Source organism: Pseudonaja textilis, chromosome 1 (assembly GCF_049901715.1).
Source record: "Pseudonaja textilis isolate UNSWEBS1 chromosome 1, rPseTex1.2, whole genome shotgun sequence".
Taxonomy (NCBI): Eukaryota; Metazoa; Chordata; class Lepidosauria; order Squamata; family Elapidae; genus Pseudonaja; species Pseudonaja textilis.
In genome coordinates this window covers 99,027-114,353 of record NC_141990.1, presented here as the reverse complement: position 1 = coordinate 114,353, position 15,327 = coordinate 99,027, and the positions used below count along the sequence as shown (strand labels likewise).

The 15,327-nt window shown below is 59.3% G+C and overlaps 1 protein-coding gene across 1 annotated transcript; it reads left to right on the top strand.

The window, feature by feature from the left end:
• Positions 1–2,338: 2,338 nt before the first annotated feature.
• Positions 2,339–13,469, top strand: PITPNA (phosphatidylinositol transfer protein alpha). The gene is made up of 12 exons (XM_087923895.1): positions 2,339–2,555; positions 3,465–3,495; positions 6,511–6,656; positions 7,520–7,605; positions 8,731–8,738; positions 9,413–9,487; positions 9,902–9,985; positions 10,333–10,410; positions 10,546–10,656; positions 10,882–11,004; positions 11,086–11,154; positions 11,436–13,469. The coding sequence occupies exons 1-11, from the start codon at positions 2,536–2,538 to the stop codon at positions 11,131–11,133; spliced, it is 810 nt and encodes a 269-aa protein (XP_087780021.1). The 5' UTR covers positions 2,339–2,535; the 3' UTR covers positions 11,134–11,154; positions 11,436–13,469.
• Positions 13,470–15,327: the final 1,858 nt, after the last annotated feature.

The following is a 15,327-nucleotide window of genomic DNA, read 5'->3' as shown; positions in this document are numbered from 1 at the left end:
GCAGGGCCCGGCCATGGTCTCTCGTGCTGCAGGGGGAAGGGAAGAGTAGCTTCCACAGTGCCCCCCCAACCCACCCCTTCAGCCTTGCCCTATGCAGAGTTGCTTTCCCAACCCTGCCTGCTAAGGTCCCGCCAGGGCGTCTTTGGGTATGGGGACTTCTTTGGTGGGCTTATGGGCTGGCAGCAGCCACAGTGCCCCCTGGTATTTCCTCACGCAGCCGCCACTGCGTAGCTTGGGACTGTCCCAGAGATCCTGGGGGCCTCCCGGGAACTTCATAAGAGATCTCTATGGTCCCAGGGCACCACCCAAACCACTGCACTACGCTGCTCTGAGTAAACCTTTGGTCTGCAAGGACTGGACGTGGGTCAGCAGGTCTCTCCCCCATCTGCCAAAGTGAAATCCCTCCCTTTGAAATGGACCAGGTGGTTCAACCTCAGCAGGGAAGCTCAGGAGATGCTATGGGCCCCCAGCACAGCAAGCTACAGACGCTACAAGAATAACCCTTGGAAGGGACTTGGAGGTCTTCTAGTCCAGCCCTCTGCTTAAGCAGGAGACCCCCCCTATTCCATTCTGGCCAAAAGACAGCCCAGATGCTTCTTAAAAGCCTCCAATGTTGGAGCCCCCACAACTTCTGAAGGGAAGCCAGTCCACTGATTAATTGTTCTCACGGCCAGGACACCTTCTTCTCCGTTCTAGGACATAGGCAATCCCTGCACTCTTCCTAGAGCCTCAACATCTTTTTTGTATCATGGCAACTAGAACTAGACCCCTCATTCCAAGTGTGGTGTTATTAGCGCAAGTGGCATCAACACTTCCCATAATCTTGATGCTGTGCCTCTGTTGCTGCAGCCTAGGACTGCATTAGCTTTTGTGGGCGCTGCAGCACAATGCTGGCTCAGGCAGTGGTCCATCAGGACTCCTAGCGCCCTCAGGCAGTTGCTGCCGTTGGATGGTCCATCACTGGGGGCTTTTAAGAAGACATCAGACTGCCAGAGGGTATAGACTAGGGGGGTCAGACTCAAGGCCCATGGATGGATCTGGCCGGCGGGGTGGTTAGATCGGGCCCACAGGGCCAGCCTGGAAATAGCAAAGGACCGGCCTGCAGTGCTTCTGCTATAAAAAATGGGGCACATGGAGGAAAAGTAAAATGTTTTACCTTTCAGGCTTGCAGGATTCTGCCACTATAGCCTGTGTCAACAATTTATAGTTCTAGTCTTCCTATGGAATCAGTTTCTTGATCTGGTCTCTCTCTCTCTCTCTCATTAGGTGATCAGGTAGATCAAGAAAGTATTTAAAAAAACAATCACGGAAATGTATATCTCTTTATAAGTGTGTAAAACTGTGTGTTTGGAGGTGCGGTCCCGAATCACACCCACCATGACCACCCCGCACCCAGCTACCCCCACCCCCCGCCCTCTGAGGTCAAAGACAACCTTGATGCGGCCCCCAGTGAAATTGAGTTTTGACACCCCTGGCATAGACTACAGAGTGTCTCCTGCTCGAGGTTGGCCTAGAAGGCCTCCAGGGTCCCTTCCCACTCTGTTATTCCGCATTCTGCATCCTCTCCGTGCTGAAGCCCCACTCTGGACGCCGATCGTTTTGAACGTCAGCACCCACAGGTGGGCGGAGGACTCCGCTGGGGACCTCGAGGGAAATCTCCTGCGGCCAGAACTCTGCATTCCCGTTAGTGCAGCTCAAGGTAACTTTAGCCGTGGTGGCAAAGCTGGCTCCTATTTGCCTTGTGCCCAAGAAGGACCCCCCAATCCCTCCCGCGATGACAGTCTTGCAAAACACCCGGCTCCGCAGGGAGATCTTGCAGGTCTGCACACACCCCGCTCCCCCCACCCCGCCAGTGCCTCCTTCCTAGACGTTCCCTTCCAGGGACTCTGACCTTCAGAGCGGCTTCTGTCAGGCCGCGAGACCGTCTCATGAGCGCCCCCCGCGAACTTCCCCCCTCGCCCTGCAAGGTCTTTTCTGCAGCGCCTCCCCTTGCAGGGGGCGCCCCTCCCCCCCGCCGAAACCCTCGACGGGCGCCCCGGGTTCTTTTTGATCGGGGCTTCCCTTCGGCACCTCGGACGGCGTCAGGGGGTCGGCACCAGAGCCGTGTCCGGAGAGCTTCGGAACCAGCCGGGCCGCTCTCGAACGCCGCTGGCGGACAAGGGGCGCTTTTCCCGGCGCGCGCTCGGCAGTGCGGCACTCGGCGTTCCACGGGCGGCGCTTCCTCTCCTCGCCGCGGGGCGGCGCTCTCCCGGCCTTTCCTTTCCCCGCCCGCCGCCGGCCTAGGGGAGCCAGGACGGCAGCGCCGCCTCCTCCGCGCGCGTGACGTCGGGCGTTGGACGCCGCGCGGTGACGCAGGGCTGTTGCTGAGGAACGCCGCCCGGTGCGCCCGCCTCCCCTTCCCGGCCGGAACCCCGAGCGCGGCGCCGGGGACGGAGGGGCCGCAGGGCGACGGACAGCCGAGCGGAGGACGGACGGACGGACAAGCGGGCGGGCGGGCGGCGGGGCCGCGCCGGAGCCAGCGGAGCAGCGCCCGCCATGGTGCTCGTCAAAGAATAGTGAGCGAGGGGAGTTCCGGGGGCGCGGGGGGATTCGGCGGGGCGAGCGCGTCCCTTCCAGGGCCCGCAGGGGCGACCCCCCTCCCGCCTGACCTCAGCCGGGCGCCGCGGCGGGGAGCGGGGCTGGCGGGCCGGGCTCCCCGGCCAAGGACCCCTGAAGGTCCCGCCGCCGGCCCGGCCTTCCCGGGAGACGCGCCGCCCCTCCGGCTCCTGCGTGACGGGGTGGGATTCGTCGCCCCCCCCCGTCGTCCTTGGCCGCCCGGACTTTCCGGTTCCAGCCGCTCCGCCCTTGGCCGCGGGGGGAGTTCCCCGCGTGACCTCCGGGGGCGCCCGGGGCTGCCGGAGAGGGGCTGGACCGCGTGACCCGGGGGCTTTGGGGAAGGATGGCGCCGGGGGCTCCGCGAAACTCGCCAGTCCAGCTCGCTCCGTCCGTCCGTCCCTCCCGGGGGCTCCTCCGAAGCTTGGAAGCGCCGGCCGGGCTGGCTTGGAGCAGCTCCCCCCTTCCCCCGCGGCCATTCCCCCCCCCCGCCTCCTTCCCTCCCCCCGCTGGCGGCCTTGTGGGTCGGTGCAGCGCCCCCCCTCCCTCCCCCCCGCGGGCGCTGCTGCTGGGAGCCGCTTTGCCTGGTGAGTTGCGGGGGGGCTGAGCGGACGCCCCGAGTTGGATCCCGTCGGCCGGCGCCCGTTCGCGGCTTGCGCCGTTAGTGCTTTCCCGGGGCGGGGGGCGTGGGGGGCGGTCGGCCAGGGCAGCGTCCTCTAAGTCTTAAGTCAGCCCAGACTCTCTTCTTGGGAGCCGGGCGGAGGCAGCTCGGGCTGCGGATCTCGGGGTGGTTCCCGGCGGTGTCGGGTTGCCCGCCTTGCAGCGAGCGAGCGAGGCTGCTGCCTAACTCCGTTTCTTCCGCTCTCTTGCAGCCGCGTCGTTTTGCCTGTGTCGGTGGAGGAGGTAAGTCATGCCTTCCACTTCTTTTGTCTGCTTTTATTTTATTTACTAAACCAATGCATTTGGCCACCCGGCTCCCCTTGGCTTACAACATTAAAAAAAAACTATATGAAACACACACACCCCCAGCAACACAGTCGGATGGACCGCTTGATCGGTTTGGGTGGGGGGTGCAAAACCTTTTCTCAGTCTTCCGTCCATCTTGCTGGAACTTGTGGCTATTGCCAAAGCTCAGGGAAAATGGAGGTTAATATTCCTTCCCTTCTTGCCCCTTCCCCTTCTAAGACATCCAGCCAAGCTTGGGCATCGGCTGTGTGGCGGGTTGCAAATTAACCATGGCAGCTTCTGCCTTTGTAGGCAAAGAACGCTGCCCTGGATGTAGTAGGGGAACCCCTAGGAGCGGAGAGGAAGTGGGTTGCTGAGTTCTTCAAGCCATTCCTAGCAATTTCGGGTGAAATTCTGGTACACTGGTAGAAAGGGCAGTTCCATTTGCCTGCGAGCTTCTTCAGCTCAGAAGTGTGATCTGGCTTTCCTGCATGACAACTCTTTGCCCAAGTTTAATTTTTATTTTTGAGTGTTACTGTCACTTTGCAAGAATTGTACAACTTCGTATGTTGGTTGGTTGTTTTCTTTCTTGAGCTTTTTTATGGTTAGGAAGAAGAAGGAACAAGATTGCAAGAAAGTTTGTGTGAAACACACTTATTGTATGAAAATTGGTTTCCTGAAAAAGCATTACTGTTCCTTTTGGTGACTCTCTCTTGCTTTTTCTCAAGCCCCGATTGTCATTATTGCATGATTTGGGGATCACCTCTCACTGGAACGGCCATAAAAGTGGTTGGAAAATTCCTGGAGGACCCGGTCATGCACCTTCCTTGAAGGAATCTTTTTCTTACGGTTATTTTGTTCTGCCTCCCCCTACTGAAACCCTTTCTCTAATTTTGGCTCTAAGTCCATCAGGTATCCAAGCTGGGTGGAACGCAGGGGAGATATCAGATATCAGTGCCTAATTAGGTTAACATGGGGTTAACTGAGAAGCACAGAAGGAATAAACCCATTTTTATAAAGAAGCACCTTTTCAGAGGGTCCACTTCTGTATCCCATCAGTAGTAGCCCGCCCTAATTGTGCCTCCCTGAAGGGAAGACATTGGCTATCTTTCCACCCCCCAGACCAAAACTCCGTATTGTAACCCTTTGACAGGGCCCTCCCAGTCATCGCCACAGAGTTGTCACGTGTCTGGCTGTGTCCTGTCGGGCTGGAGCAGCAGGCCTTTCAATGCCAAGGGAGCCGCCATGAGAGGCATATGTGAGAAGCGAAATGCTGGGCCTTGGCCTCATCCTACAGGGCTGCGCTTACGCTCTTGCCTAGCCATCCTCTGCCGTTCCTCCATGTTTGTGCACTCGCCTAGGTTCATGCTTCTCGTCACATAAACCTTCCCATTCTTCTAGTCCTCTAGATTGTGCCCCGAGGTGCTCAGCCACAGCCTTCAAATGCGTGTTGACTCTTCAGCGTCCATAATCCTCCAGTTCTGGAGAGCCCTGGGCTGCCCACTCCCACCCCTTCCTTTGCAGAATCATAGCAGGGGCCATGGGGTGTTGGGGGTTGCTTGTGAACCCGGCACCAGCACTGACCGGGAATTGCGGACTCTCTGGATGCAGAGCTGTGACTGCAGGCTCTTGGGTGCTGTAGGGCCCCGTGGTGGCCCCAGAGATGACTTCACAGGTACCGCCATCCGTTCTGGCGGAGCAGTTGTGAACAGAGCAGTGTGGGCAGAGGAGCAGGCAGCCCCAGCTGCCCTTTAAAGGCCCAGCTAGCGAAGAGGGGGCTGGTGGGCAACGGTGGGCATTCCCTTTGGCCTCGGTTCCCCACGCAGAGCCTGGGCTGAGGCGGCCACCGCAGATCCATGTGGGGGAGCCCAAGGGCCGCATGCCGTCTCAAAGCATTTCGCTGCCGAGTGGCTCCGATGGGAGGGGAGGCCGACTCCCGTTCCTGGGCCCTGCCATCCCAGCCAGGAGCAAGCAGGCCCCGGCGTCCTGCCTGCCCCACCCTGCCCTGCAGAGGAGCAGCGTGGCCACTGGCGCTCTCTGCCCGTGCTGGAAGGCGCCCCGGGGGTGGAAGCCACTCCCGCGGCAGCTCTGCTTGAGGCTGTCCCGGATGGGTGCCAAGGTGGACCTGCCTCCGAAGCCCCTGCCAACAGGGCAGTTCTGTGGGCAGGTTGGAAAGCCTTGCGGGCAAAGGGGGTGCCCCGGGCTGCCCCTCTGGAGGTGTCTCTTGGGCATGCGCCAGGCGAGGGCCTCCAGGAGAGATTGGCCAGGCTGGTCATTGAATTAGGCCTCGTTTGGGCACAGCGTGTGTGGGTGTCTGCTCGGCCGCCCCCTGTGCTCCCGCAGGAGCTGCTACTCCTGTCTCCTCCCGAGGCGTGGATAGGGGAGGAGGGGGGTTTTGCCAGAGGGGCTGGCCTCTCCCTCTGGGGCCAGGCCTCATGCAGGAAGAACAGGGAGGGGGCTGCTCTGTTGGGCGGTGGGCCAAAGAGCAGAGGCAGCAAGGCCTCTCCCTGAAAACAGCACTTGGGATCCCCGGAGTTGCCCTGAGGGGCCCGAGCTCCTCCTCGTTCTGGTGGGGGATGACCAGCAGCCTGTCCTCTTCAGGACTGAGCTGCACCTTGCAGAGCGGGGGGGGTGGAGATGCGCTGGGCAGGTGGTTCCCTCCGCTCTTCCTTAAGCCCCGATGCCCTCCGGCTGGCCTCGGGGCTCTCGGGCAGGGCTGGCGGGCTGGGGATGCCAAGGCTCTGCAAAGCGGGTGCAGAAAATCGGCCCAGGCAGAGCTCCCACCGCTCCTAGCAGCGTGGCAGTCGTTCACAGGCCCAGAACTGCTGGATCCTGCCCCAGTGTCCCCTGTGTGCTTTGCTTCCCCCCAGCCTCGGGTGTGAGGGTTGGGTTCCCAGGCTGCTTGCTGGCTCGCTGTGCGTCCAGCTGTCCTGTTTGGAAGCCACTAACTCTGCCGTTTTTTTCTCCCTCCAGTACCAGGTGGGGCAGCTATACTCCGTTGCGGAGGCCAGCAAGAATGAAACCGGTGGGGGCGAAGGGGTGGAAGTGCTGGTGAACGAGCCCTACGAGCGAGACGGGGAGCGGGGGCAGTACACACACAAGATATACCACTTGCAGAGGTAGGTGGCCGATGGGAGGACACCCCCCACCCACCCCCACCCACCCCCACTCAGGAAAAGGCAAAGGGCACAAAAAGAGCCAAATCCAATAAACACCAGGAGATTCCTGGGTGCTTGGCATTCACACAAATCAGCCACCGAGGCTCACCGAGGAAAAGCCTCACTTGCCTAACGTTCCAAAGACGCAATACAAAATCAGAACAGGAACTGGAAAAAAGCATCCCCTCCACAGCCGGCATCCGGAGAAGCAAAGATCCACACCAGACAAGCCGTCAGTCAGGAGGAAATTGACCCCACCTCAAAAACCAAACGAGAGAGATCCCTGGCAGAGCGAGCCCACGCTTCCCCCCGCATGGATGCACCGAGGACCCCACAGGCCAACCCTGCACTGCAGATACTCCCCCCGCCCCGCTGGAAGCGGACTCTTTGTTCTCAGGGATTCCCCCAAAGCGCTCAAGCGGTGACCGCTAGTCCGGCCCACCGGCTGCTGCTGAGGGGTCCCAGCTACCCCTCCTCTTCCTACAGAGACCACCTGCTGGTTGATAACCAGGGAGGAAGGGGGGCTGGGGGTTTGGTGCTGGGACTTGCCCTTCCGTCCCTAGGAAGCCCTTTCGGTCCAGTGGCCCTGGGACAGCCAGAGGGAAGGTGGGATGGCCTCCGGGTGCCCGTCCATTGGGAGGAGCCCTTGGCAACTGGAAACCCTGACCACCACCGTCTCCGGCAGCAGAAAGAAAGAGGAGCGGGCGGCCTCAGGGTTGCAGAAAAACCCAGTGGAGAACTCCGAGACAGGCAGGACTAATACGGCTTCCAAAGCGGACAGGCGGGACCTTCTGACCTCTTCTCCCCTCTGTCCTGCAGCAAAGTCCCCCCTTCGTAAGGATGCTGGCCCCTGAGGGTGCCCTGGACATCCACGAGAAGGCCTGGAACGCCTACCCTTTCTGCCGGACCGGTGAGTCCCGCAGGGCGGTTGCCGCTGCCGCTGCCTGGCCAGGCTTGGGCTGGGGGCTTGCGGGAGGGATGCCGGGCCCCCTTTCCTCCGGTGGGAGGTGGGGCTGGTGTTGGGGAGGTGTCCTAGGCGGGAGGTGCTGGATGCTCTGAGCTGCTCCAGAGAATTTCCACCGCTCAGGCACAGCCGCTCTCCTGCCCTCCCGGGGGAGGGAAGGCTCGGCCGGGGCGCGGCACCACTTCACAGCGGGAAGCCTGGCCATTCCCTCCCCGGCTGCCCTGCAGGAGCCCCTCAGCTCAGCCCTTCTGAGCGGTGGCCCCGCTGCCCAGAGATCCTCCCCAGCACAGCTCACCTGCCACTGGGGCTCGGCTGGTGCCCCTGCCCTGTGCCTTCCGCTCCTCCCCGCCCCGTGCTGCCTGGCTTGCTTGGGCACCAAGCCTGCACCCCCTGGGGGGTGGGGCCCCTATGTGGCTGCAGTGCCTGAGCCCTGAACTGGGGGGGAGGGGGCGCCTTGCGGCGGCGGCGGCTGCTGCTACAGCCAGGGCCCCCTCCTGCGAGAAGCTGCCACCTTCCCCTCATTGATCCTGGAGCCTGGCGCCAGAGCATCCAGTTACTGGCCAGCGCGGCCCCGGGTTGGGTTACCTGGGTTGGGTTACCCATGAGTTAGGAGTGAGAGAGAGCCAGGGCTGTGGGGAGGGCCAGGCTTTTCCAACCGGGGGCGGGATGGGGGATGGGGGCTGCTTACCTGCTGGAGAGAAGAGCTCTGCTGGGGTTGCCCATTTTCTCGAGAGAGGGGCGGGGGAGGGAGGGGGTGGGTCCAAACCGAACGGGGCTGGGCTCCCAGGCTGCAACCAGAGCAGGGCAGAAGGGTGGAGATGCCAACCGAGTGGGCAGGACCACGGTGGTGGCTACCCTGTGGGGGGCAAGCGGCAGAGCTCCCTGTTGCAGGAGGACGAGGCGGGGGCTCTAGGCATGCTGGCCCTTCCCGCTGGCCAGTGTTTGCCCCTTGGGAGGGCCGGCCGGGAGCTGTGGCTGCATCCCTGAGTAAAGCTCCCCCCTCTCTCTCTCTCTCTCTCTCTCTCTCTCTCTCTCTCTCTCTTTCTTTCCATGTCTCGGGGCTTGGAGCAGTTATAACGGTAAGTGGAGCTTCCAGCCCCTGTTGGGCAAGTGGCTGGACTGCCAGGGGGACATGCCGGCCTCAGGCGGGGGGCCGGCGGTGCTGGGTCCTTTTCGTGGTCAGGGGCTCCCTTTTGGGTCTGGAGGTCCAGAGCGCTTGGTCTACTGATCAGGCAGCCCATCTCCTCAGTAGGCGAGGTGGCCGGGGTCTCTCTCTCTCTGGGGCGATGACGGGGACGCTCATTTTGACCCGCTCGGAAGGCAAGAAGGAGGGGGGGAAGCACCCCAGCTCCTCCGGCTCCTCCTCATCCCTGTCCCTGTCCCTGGCTTCCCTCCAGGCTCTTGGGCCCCCTGGAGACCCTCCTCTGCCGGCTGCCTCTTCCCGGCTCTGCGCCCCCCAATTCTTCTTAGAGCTGGGAGAGACACACACACCCCCGCCTCCACTGGGTGCGCCTGCCTGGCAGCCCTGCTCTCGGGCCTCAGCCAGTCCTTGGGCCTGGGGGCCTGGGGCAGGGGGGCCGAGCGAGGCTCGTGCAGCCTGGATCCATTGCCGCCTCCTGAGGGGCTCTCAGAAGGGGGGCGGCGGGGCGGGGGACGACACGGACCCAGGGAGAGATCGAGGGCACGCAGGAGCCCAGCTGGGGTTGAGGGCCTTGCCCCTCCTTCCCAGCTGAAAGGACTTTCTCCCCGGCAGAACGAGTACATGAAGGACGACTTCCTGATCAAAATTGAAACCTGGCACAAAGCAGACATGGGCATGCAGGAGAATGTAAGTGGGGGGAAATGGGGGGGACAGACACGGGCACGCAGGAGAATGTAAGTGGGCTGCGAGGGGGGCAGGTCGGCCTTCTGGTTGCAGCTCCACTGGGGACCCTCCTGGGGGCTTTTCTGGCAGGAACGGGTGGAGGAGGGGGCGGGTGGTCTAATGCCATCACCCCACCCCACCCCCACCCCCACGTTTTCCTTGCAAGGAGGGAAGGGACGCCTGGCTGCCCCCTTTGAGCCCTCTTGACTCCGTCCCGTTCTGTACCTGCAGTTTGTTCTTGCGTGTTTTTCCTCAGGAATTCTTTTGCAATTGCTCTCCCCCCCCCCCCAAAACAAAATCACTTTCAGGGATGTCCCGAAAGCTGGGGCGGGGGGAGCCTCGGGCTAGACTGAAACCTGCCCCTCCTTGTCCCTGCAGGTCCATAAACTGGATCCCGAGGAGTGGAAGAACGTGGAGGCCGTTTATATAGACATTGCAGACCGCAGCCACGTGCTTTCCAGGGTAGGGCGGTGGAGGGGAGGGGGCCACTCAGGCATCCCTGCTGGCTCGAAATCCGGGGTGGGGGGGGGGATTGGAAGGCCTCTGTCCTGGTTCACGTGGCTTTACCGGCGTGGAGCCTGCCGCCCCTGCCGGCTTGAGGGCAGAGAGGAGCGAAGGGGAGGAGGGAGGGAGGGAGGGAAGGAGGAGGCCCACCCAGGCAAGCGCCAGGAAGGGGGTGGGGAGCAACCTCCCTCTTTGGAGGTTCCTCGGAGCCTGGAAGGAGAAGGACCCTTCCATGGCACGGAGCGGGGAGTTCTCTTCTTCCTCTCCGTAACCACCTGGTCCTTCTCTTGTCCAACTCCAAGCAGGACTACAAGCCAGAAGAAGACCCAGCAAAATTTAAATCGGTCAAGACTGGCCGTGGCCCTCTGGGCCCCAACTGGAAGGTAGGGAGCCTCTCTTGCTTGCCTGGGGGGTGGGGGCGGGGGGGGGCTGAATAGAACTAGAGCGGGAGGGGAGGCGGCCAGGGAGCCCCCCGGGACCACCTGAGCAGTGGCCGCTGGCCTCTTGGGTCTCCCCAGAAGGAGCTGGGCAAGCAGGCCGGATGCCCCTACATGTGCGCTTACAAGCTCGTCACGGTCAAGTTCAAGTGGTGGGGGCTGCAAAACAAAATCGAGAACTTCATCCAGAAGGTGAGCAGCGTTTGCCGCAGGAGCTGCCCGCGGTTCCCTGGCGGCGTTTCTGCAGAGGGTGCAGCACGCTTGGGCCGTGGGAGTCGCTCCCGGCCCTTTGGGAGGGTGAGGCTGTTTCGGGGGGGGCGGGGGGGGAGTGTGGCCTCCCTTGACCAAGCGTGGCTGGGCATCAGGGGCTTCCAGCCGGGCCCTTGGGCTTCAGGGGCCCTTCCCGCTTTCTTGCAGCAAGAGAGGCGGCTGTTCACGAATTTCCACCGGCAGCTGTTCTGCTGGCTTGACAGATGGGTTGACCTGACAATGGAGGACATTCGCAGGATGGAGGACGAGACGAAGAGGCAGCTGGACGAGGTGGGCGCTTCAGGGGTGGGGCTGAGGTGGGCTTCGCACCTGGGCCTGCTCTCCTTCCTCACCTTCCCTTCTCTGCCACAGATGAGAGAGAGGGACCCTCTGAAAGGCATGTCAGCTGCAGATGAGTAGCGGGGATTCCTTTCCCACATGGTACGTGGCCAAGGGTGCCCGGCACTCACACTCGCTCCCAGGTTCGGAAAGAGGAGCTGAGGCTGGGGGGCTAACAGTGCTGTCTCCCATCAAATCGGACCCATGATGGGCGGGCGGGGGGGAAGAGCCCTAGGGCTGAGTGGGGGCCTGAGGGCTGGCTGGCGGTCAGAACCAGGCAGAGCCTTTTCCAGGCAGGGTCCCAGGTGCCCACAACTGCTTGGCGGTGCCCCCCGGCTGGCCTCTCATCCCCAGGCCCACTCCTCCCTTCTCTCGTCCTGCAGTTCGCGAGAGAGTCTGTGGGAAGGCCCAGGAACTCCACCCTCTTGACCAGTGGACCGTCTCTGGACACTCAAGCCCTCTTCCTCCAGTCGGCCGGCAACTCCTGGCCCCCCCCTTCTGCTAATTCTAGTTGCCCTTAATCTAGTGAGCAAATCCTTTGGTCCTGAGCGCCCGGGCCGCGGTGCCCAGGAAAGAGGCGGCCCTTCAGGACAGCTGCTTCTGTGACTACCCCGTTTCCCCAGGGAGGGGCACACACCGGTTCTCATGTGACTCTTTGGTTTCCAAGTGGCAGGTTTTTTTGAAGTAGTTTCGTGATGTGGTGATTTAAGAGTTCCTTGGTCCCTGTCTGTGTTTCCCCTCTTCCGAATCCTGGATGGCACTGCACTTGTGGAGACGACGGGAGCTCAGCGTTGAGCGCCACAAATGCTGCCATCCGGAAGCCTCTTTCCTCTAAAGAATAGTCTTGGGTGCATCTCTGGCCCCCTCGGTGCAGGTTTGGCTGTTGGCACACGGTTTCCCCAATCACCTCGTGGTCACTTCTCCTTACACACACACACACACACACACACACACACACACACACACACACACACACACACTCAGGCTGCCGCCACTTCTTTGGCACTGTGTGTCCTGGAGCTCAGGAACAACAGTGGAAGCCCCTCTCCCCTCTGAGTGGGGAGGGTCTCGCTCATCTGACCAAACCACATTCAGCTCCTCTTTCCTGGGGTTGCCTGAATTGGGATTTAGGCCTTTGGGAAAGGTCCCCGGCCCACCCTGGCACTGGGCTCCCCTTCAGACGATCGCATGAGCAAGGGGGAGCAAACGCCCACCGTGGGGCGGGGGATTCCATCCCTGGATCTCTGCCTCGGCCTCCGCAGCGATGTCGGAGGAGAGGTTAGAGAGTGGGCTTTGGGGAGGACGGAGGCTTCCCCCTCCCCGCTCTCCCCCATTCCTCGCCTGCCAATTAGTTTCTTGCCTTAAGTGCAGTAAGCCAGCCTGTCCTGCTGTGGCCCAAGGGGTCTTCCTTGGCAGGGCCTCTATGGCTTTCGCGTTGAGCCAAGAGGGCTTTTCAGGAAGTTGGTGGTTTCTGGGCACAGGAGGCAGAATTAAAGCGGGGCTGGAATGTCCCCGGCCGGCCAGGCCAAGTTCTTTGGGATCCGGCTGTGTCCCACTGGTCCTCCCTCTCCTCTGAGGCACGCGGGCACCTAGTAATCCTCTCCCCTCCAAAACGCAGAGAACTACAACACAGAGAATTATTGTGTGGCTAAGAGGATCTGCTTAAAAGATTTGGGTTTAATTCGGAGGCTTTCTGGCGGGGGACAGGCATCTCTGGGAACAGATGGTGACATTTCGAGGACGAGGGAGGGAATTAAAATGACTCTAGCAGGAAAAGGCAAGAATTCTTATTAAAACATAACTTCCTTGCTTAGCAGCAAGACAAGTGCAGACCCTGCCCCACTGCGTGTCCTGCATTGGCGTTGACCCGGTGCGCCCCCTCCCCAGCTGCAGCTGAGGCTCCTGCAGAGCGCTCCGTTCCCCCCCCCCATTGGCAGTGGTTACTGCCCCCTCCCCTATGTTTCCTGCCAAGGAGAGCAAGTGGCGATGGAGGCCAATGCAGCCGCTCCCGTGCGTTGCGTTGTGTCTGGTTTTGCGGTCCAGAATCCTCAACCCTGAAAGGGGCTTGTGACGGGGGAGCTACGAGCTGAGCGCTGAGACGCAAAGAGCAGGTTCCACTGGCTTTGTGTTGTGATGGTCGAAGCTCCGACGGGTCAACGCGTGCCCCCCCCCCCCCCCCCACCGCACCCCCCCTGTAGCATGCTCTTGTTTTTCTCTGTTTCTTTTCTGGCGACCCTGCGAGGGCTCCCTGACCAGTCCAGCCGGGTTCCCCGAGCTATTTGTTTCTCTGGCACCCGCTCTGTAGGATAGGTTAGATGATCTTCATTGTTTCTTTACTGTGAGTTGTGCCTTTTTTGGTCTCCCAATCTTCTCCAATACAGGCCTATTGGAGATAACTCTTAATAAAATCATAGACAGAAGAGCACCTTGTGTGAGTTTTTATTCCGAGGGATCCTGGGATTTGGGAAATTCAATCTCTGCCTTACACCTTATGCCACCTCTCTGATATTAATTTCCATGAATCAATTACAGTGACAGCTGGGAGGTCATAGAGATAGTCCTCATTGAATGAACCCAATTAAGTGTGGCAGTTCTGCCCCTTAATGAAACAGCTGCAAAGTGGGAAATCCCGTGACTACAACCGTGCTTTCCTGCTGGAAGGAGACAAGACTAGTAAATTCCACAACTTTGGAAGGCCTCCTAGCTACTCCCCTCCTTTGGGGAGCCGCCTTGGTCGTCCTGGAAGCTCCATTCTCTGTTTTGCAGAATGAGGAGCAAGTAATTTCTATAGGAAATCTCTCCTTTGCCTGACCCCCTCTTCCCCACTGCAGAGCAGAGGAATTGGAGAGATTTCAAGGGAGGTGCTTATTCATCTATACATCAGAATAATGAGTTGGAAGAAACCTTGGAGGCCTTCTAGTCCATGCCCTGGTCAAGCAGATCCTATTCTATTTCAGACAAATGGTTGCCCAATCTCTTAAAAGCCTCCAGTGTTGGGGCACAACTTCTGCAAGCAAGTTTAGTTTAGTTTAGTTTAGTTTAGTTTAGTTTACTTTGTCATTGCACCTCGTACAACGAAATCAAACACCATCTTCAGTGCACATCATGACCATGGAAATACACACAAACACACATCCTTCATCCTTCACCCTTCACACATTGAACTGAAAACCTCTGACACACCAACACTGCACTATGTGGCAGAATTCAATAGAGTTACTGCCCTGGGATAGAAGCTGTTTTTCAGCCTATTTGTCCCTGTTTTTATTATTCTGTACCACCTGCCAGATGGTAATAGTCCAAAAAAAGGATTCCCAGGATGAGATGGATCATTGAGAATGTTTTGAACTTTCTTAAGGCAGCGGGAGCTATAAAGCTCTTCCAAAGAGGGGAGAGGGCAACTGAGGATCCTCTGAGCAATGACATTAACCCTCAGGAGTGACATCCTATCAGCCCCTGTGCAACTGGCAAACCCTACACAGGTGTGCAGGAAGTTAATATGCTCTCTATGGTGCAGCGGTAGAAGGTCCCCAGCAGTTTTTCATTCAGTTGTTTTCTGAGAAGTCTCAGGTAGTCTAATCTCTGCTGGGCCCTTTTGACCAGGGCTGCAATGTGAGCCTCCCAGGTCAGGTCCTCTTTTAGGGTAACACCCAGAAACTTAAAACTGTCCACTCGCTCTACTCGGTTTTCATTGATAAGCAAGGGCTGGATGTCTGATCTGTTCCTTCTATAATCCACTATAAACTCCTTGGTCTTATTGATGTTGAGGACCAAGTTATTGTCTCCGCACCACAAATGCAACCATTGGTCCACTTCATCTTGGTAGGCAGACTCATCCCCCCACCTCCCCGGAGATAAGTCCCACCACTGTTGTATCATCTGCAAATTTAGCAGTAGTATTAACTAGCGTGAGTTGGAATGCAGTCATGCACAGTATAGAGTAAGGGACTCAAGAGGTATGATTACCTAATCTGACCCTCTGTGAGTGGCCAGACAGGAAATCCATAATCCAAAGGCTGATTGAATAAGAAAGTCCAAGGTCCAGAAGTTTAGACACTAGTCTTATGTGGAAAAATTGTGTTAAATGCAGAACTAAAAAGTTGATTGTTCTCACTGTCAGGAAATTTCTCCTTAGTTCTAGGTTGCCTTTCTCCTCATTAGCTTCCATCTGTTGTTTCTTGTCCACCTTCAGGCATCCTGGAGGATAGGTTGACCCCGTCTTTTTCTGGGTAGCCCCTGAAATATTGGAAAATGCTATGTTGCCCCTAGTCCTTT

Coding starts and splice junctions, on each gene's coding strand:
- PITPNA (XM_087923895.1), top strand. CDS start 2,536: ATGGTGCTCGTCAAAGAATA. Junction 3,496..6,510: donor TGCCTGTGTCGGTGGAGGAG/GTAAGTCATGCC, acceptor TTCTCCCTCCAG/TACCAGGTGGGGCAGCTATA. Junction 10,657..10,881: donor TCGAGAACTTCATCCAGAAG/GTGAGCAGCGTT, acceptor GCTTTCTTGCAG/CAAGAGAGGCGGCTGTTCAC.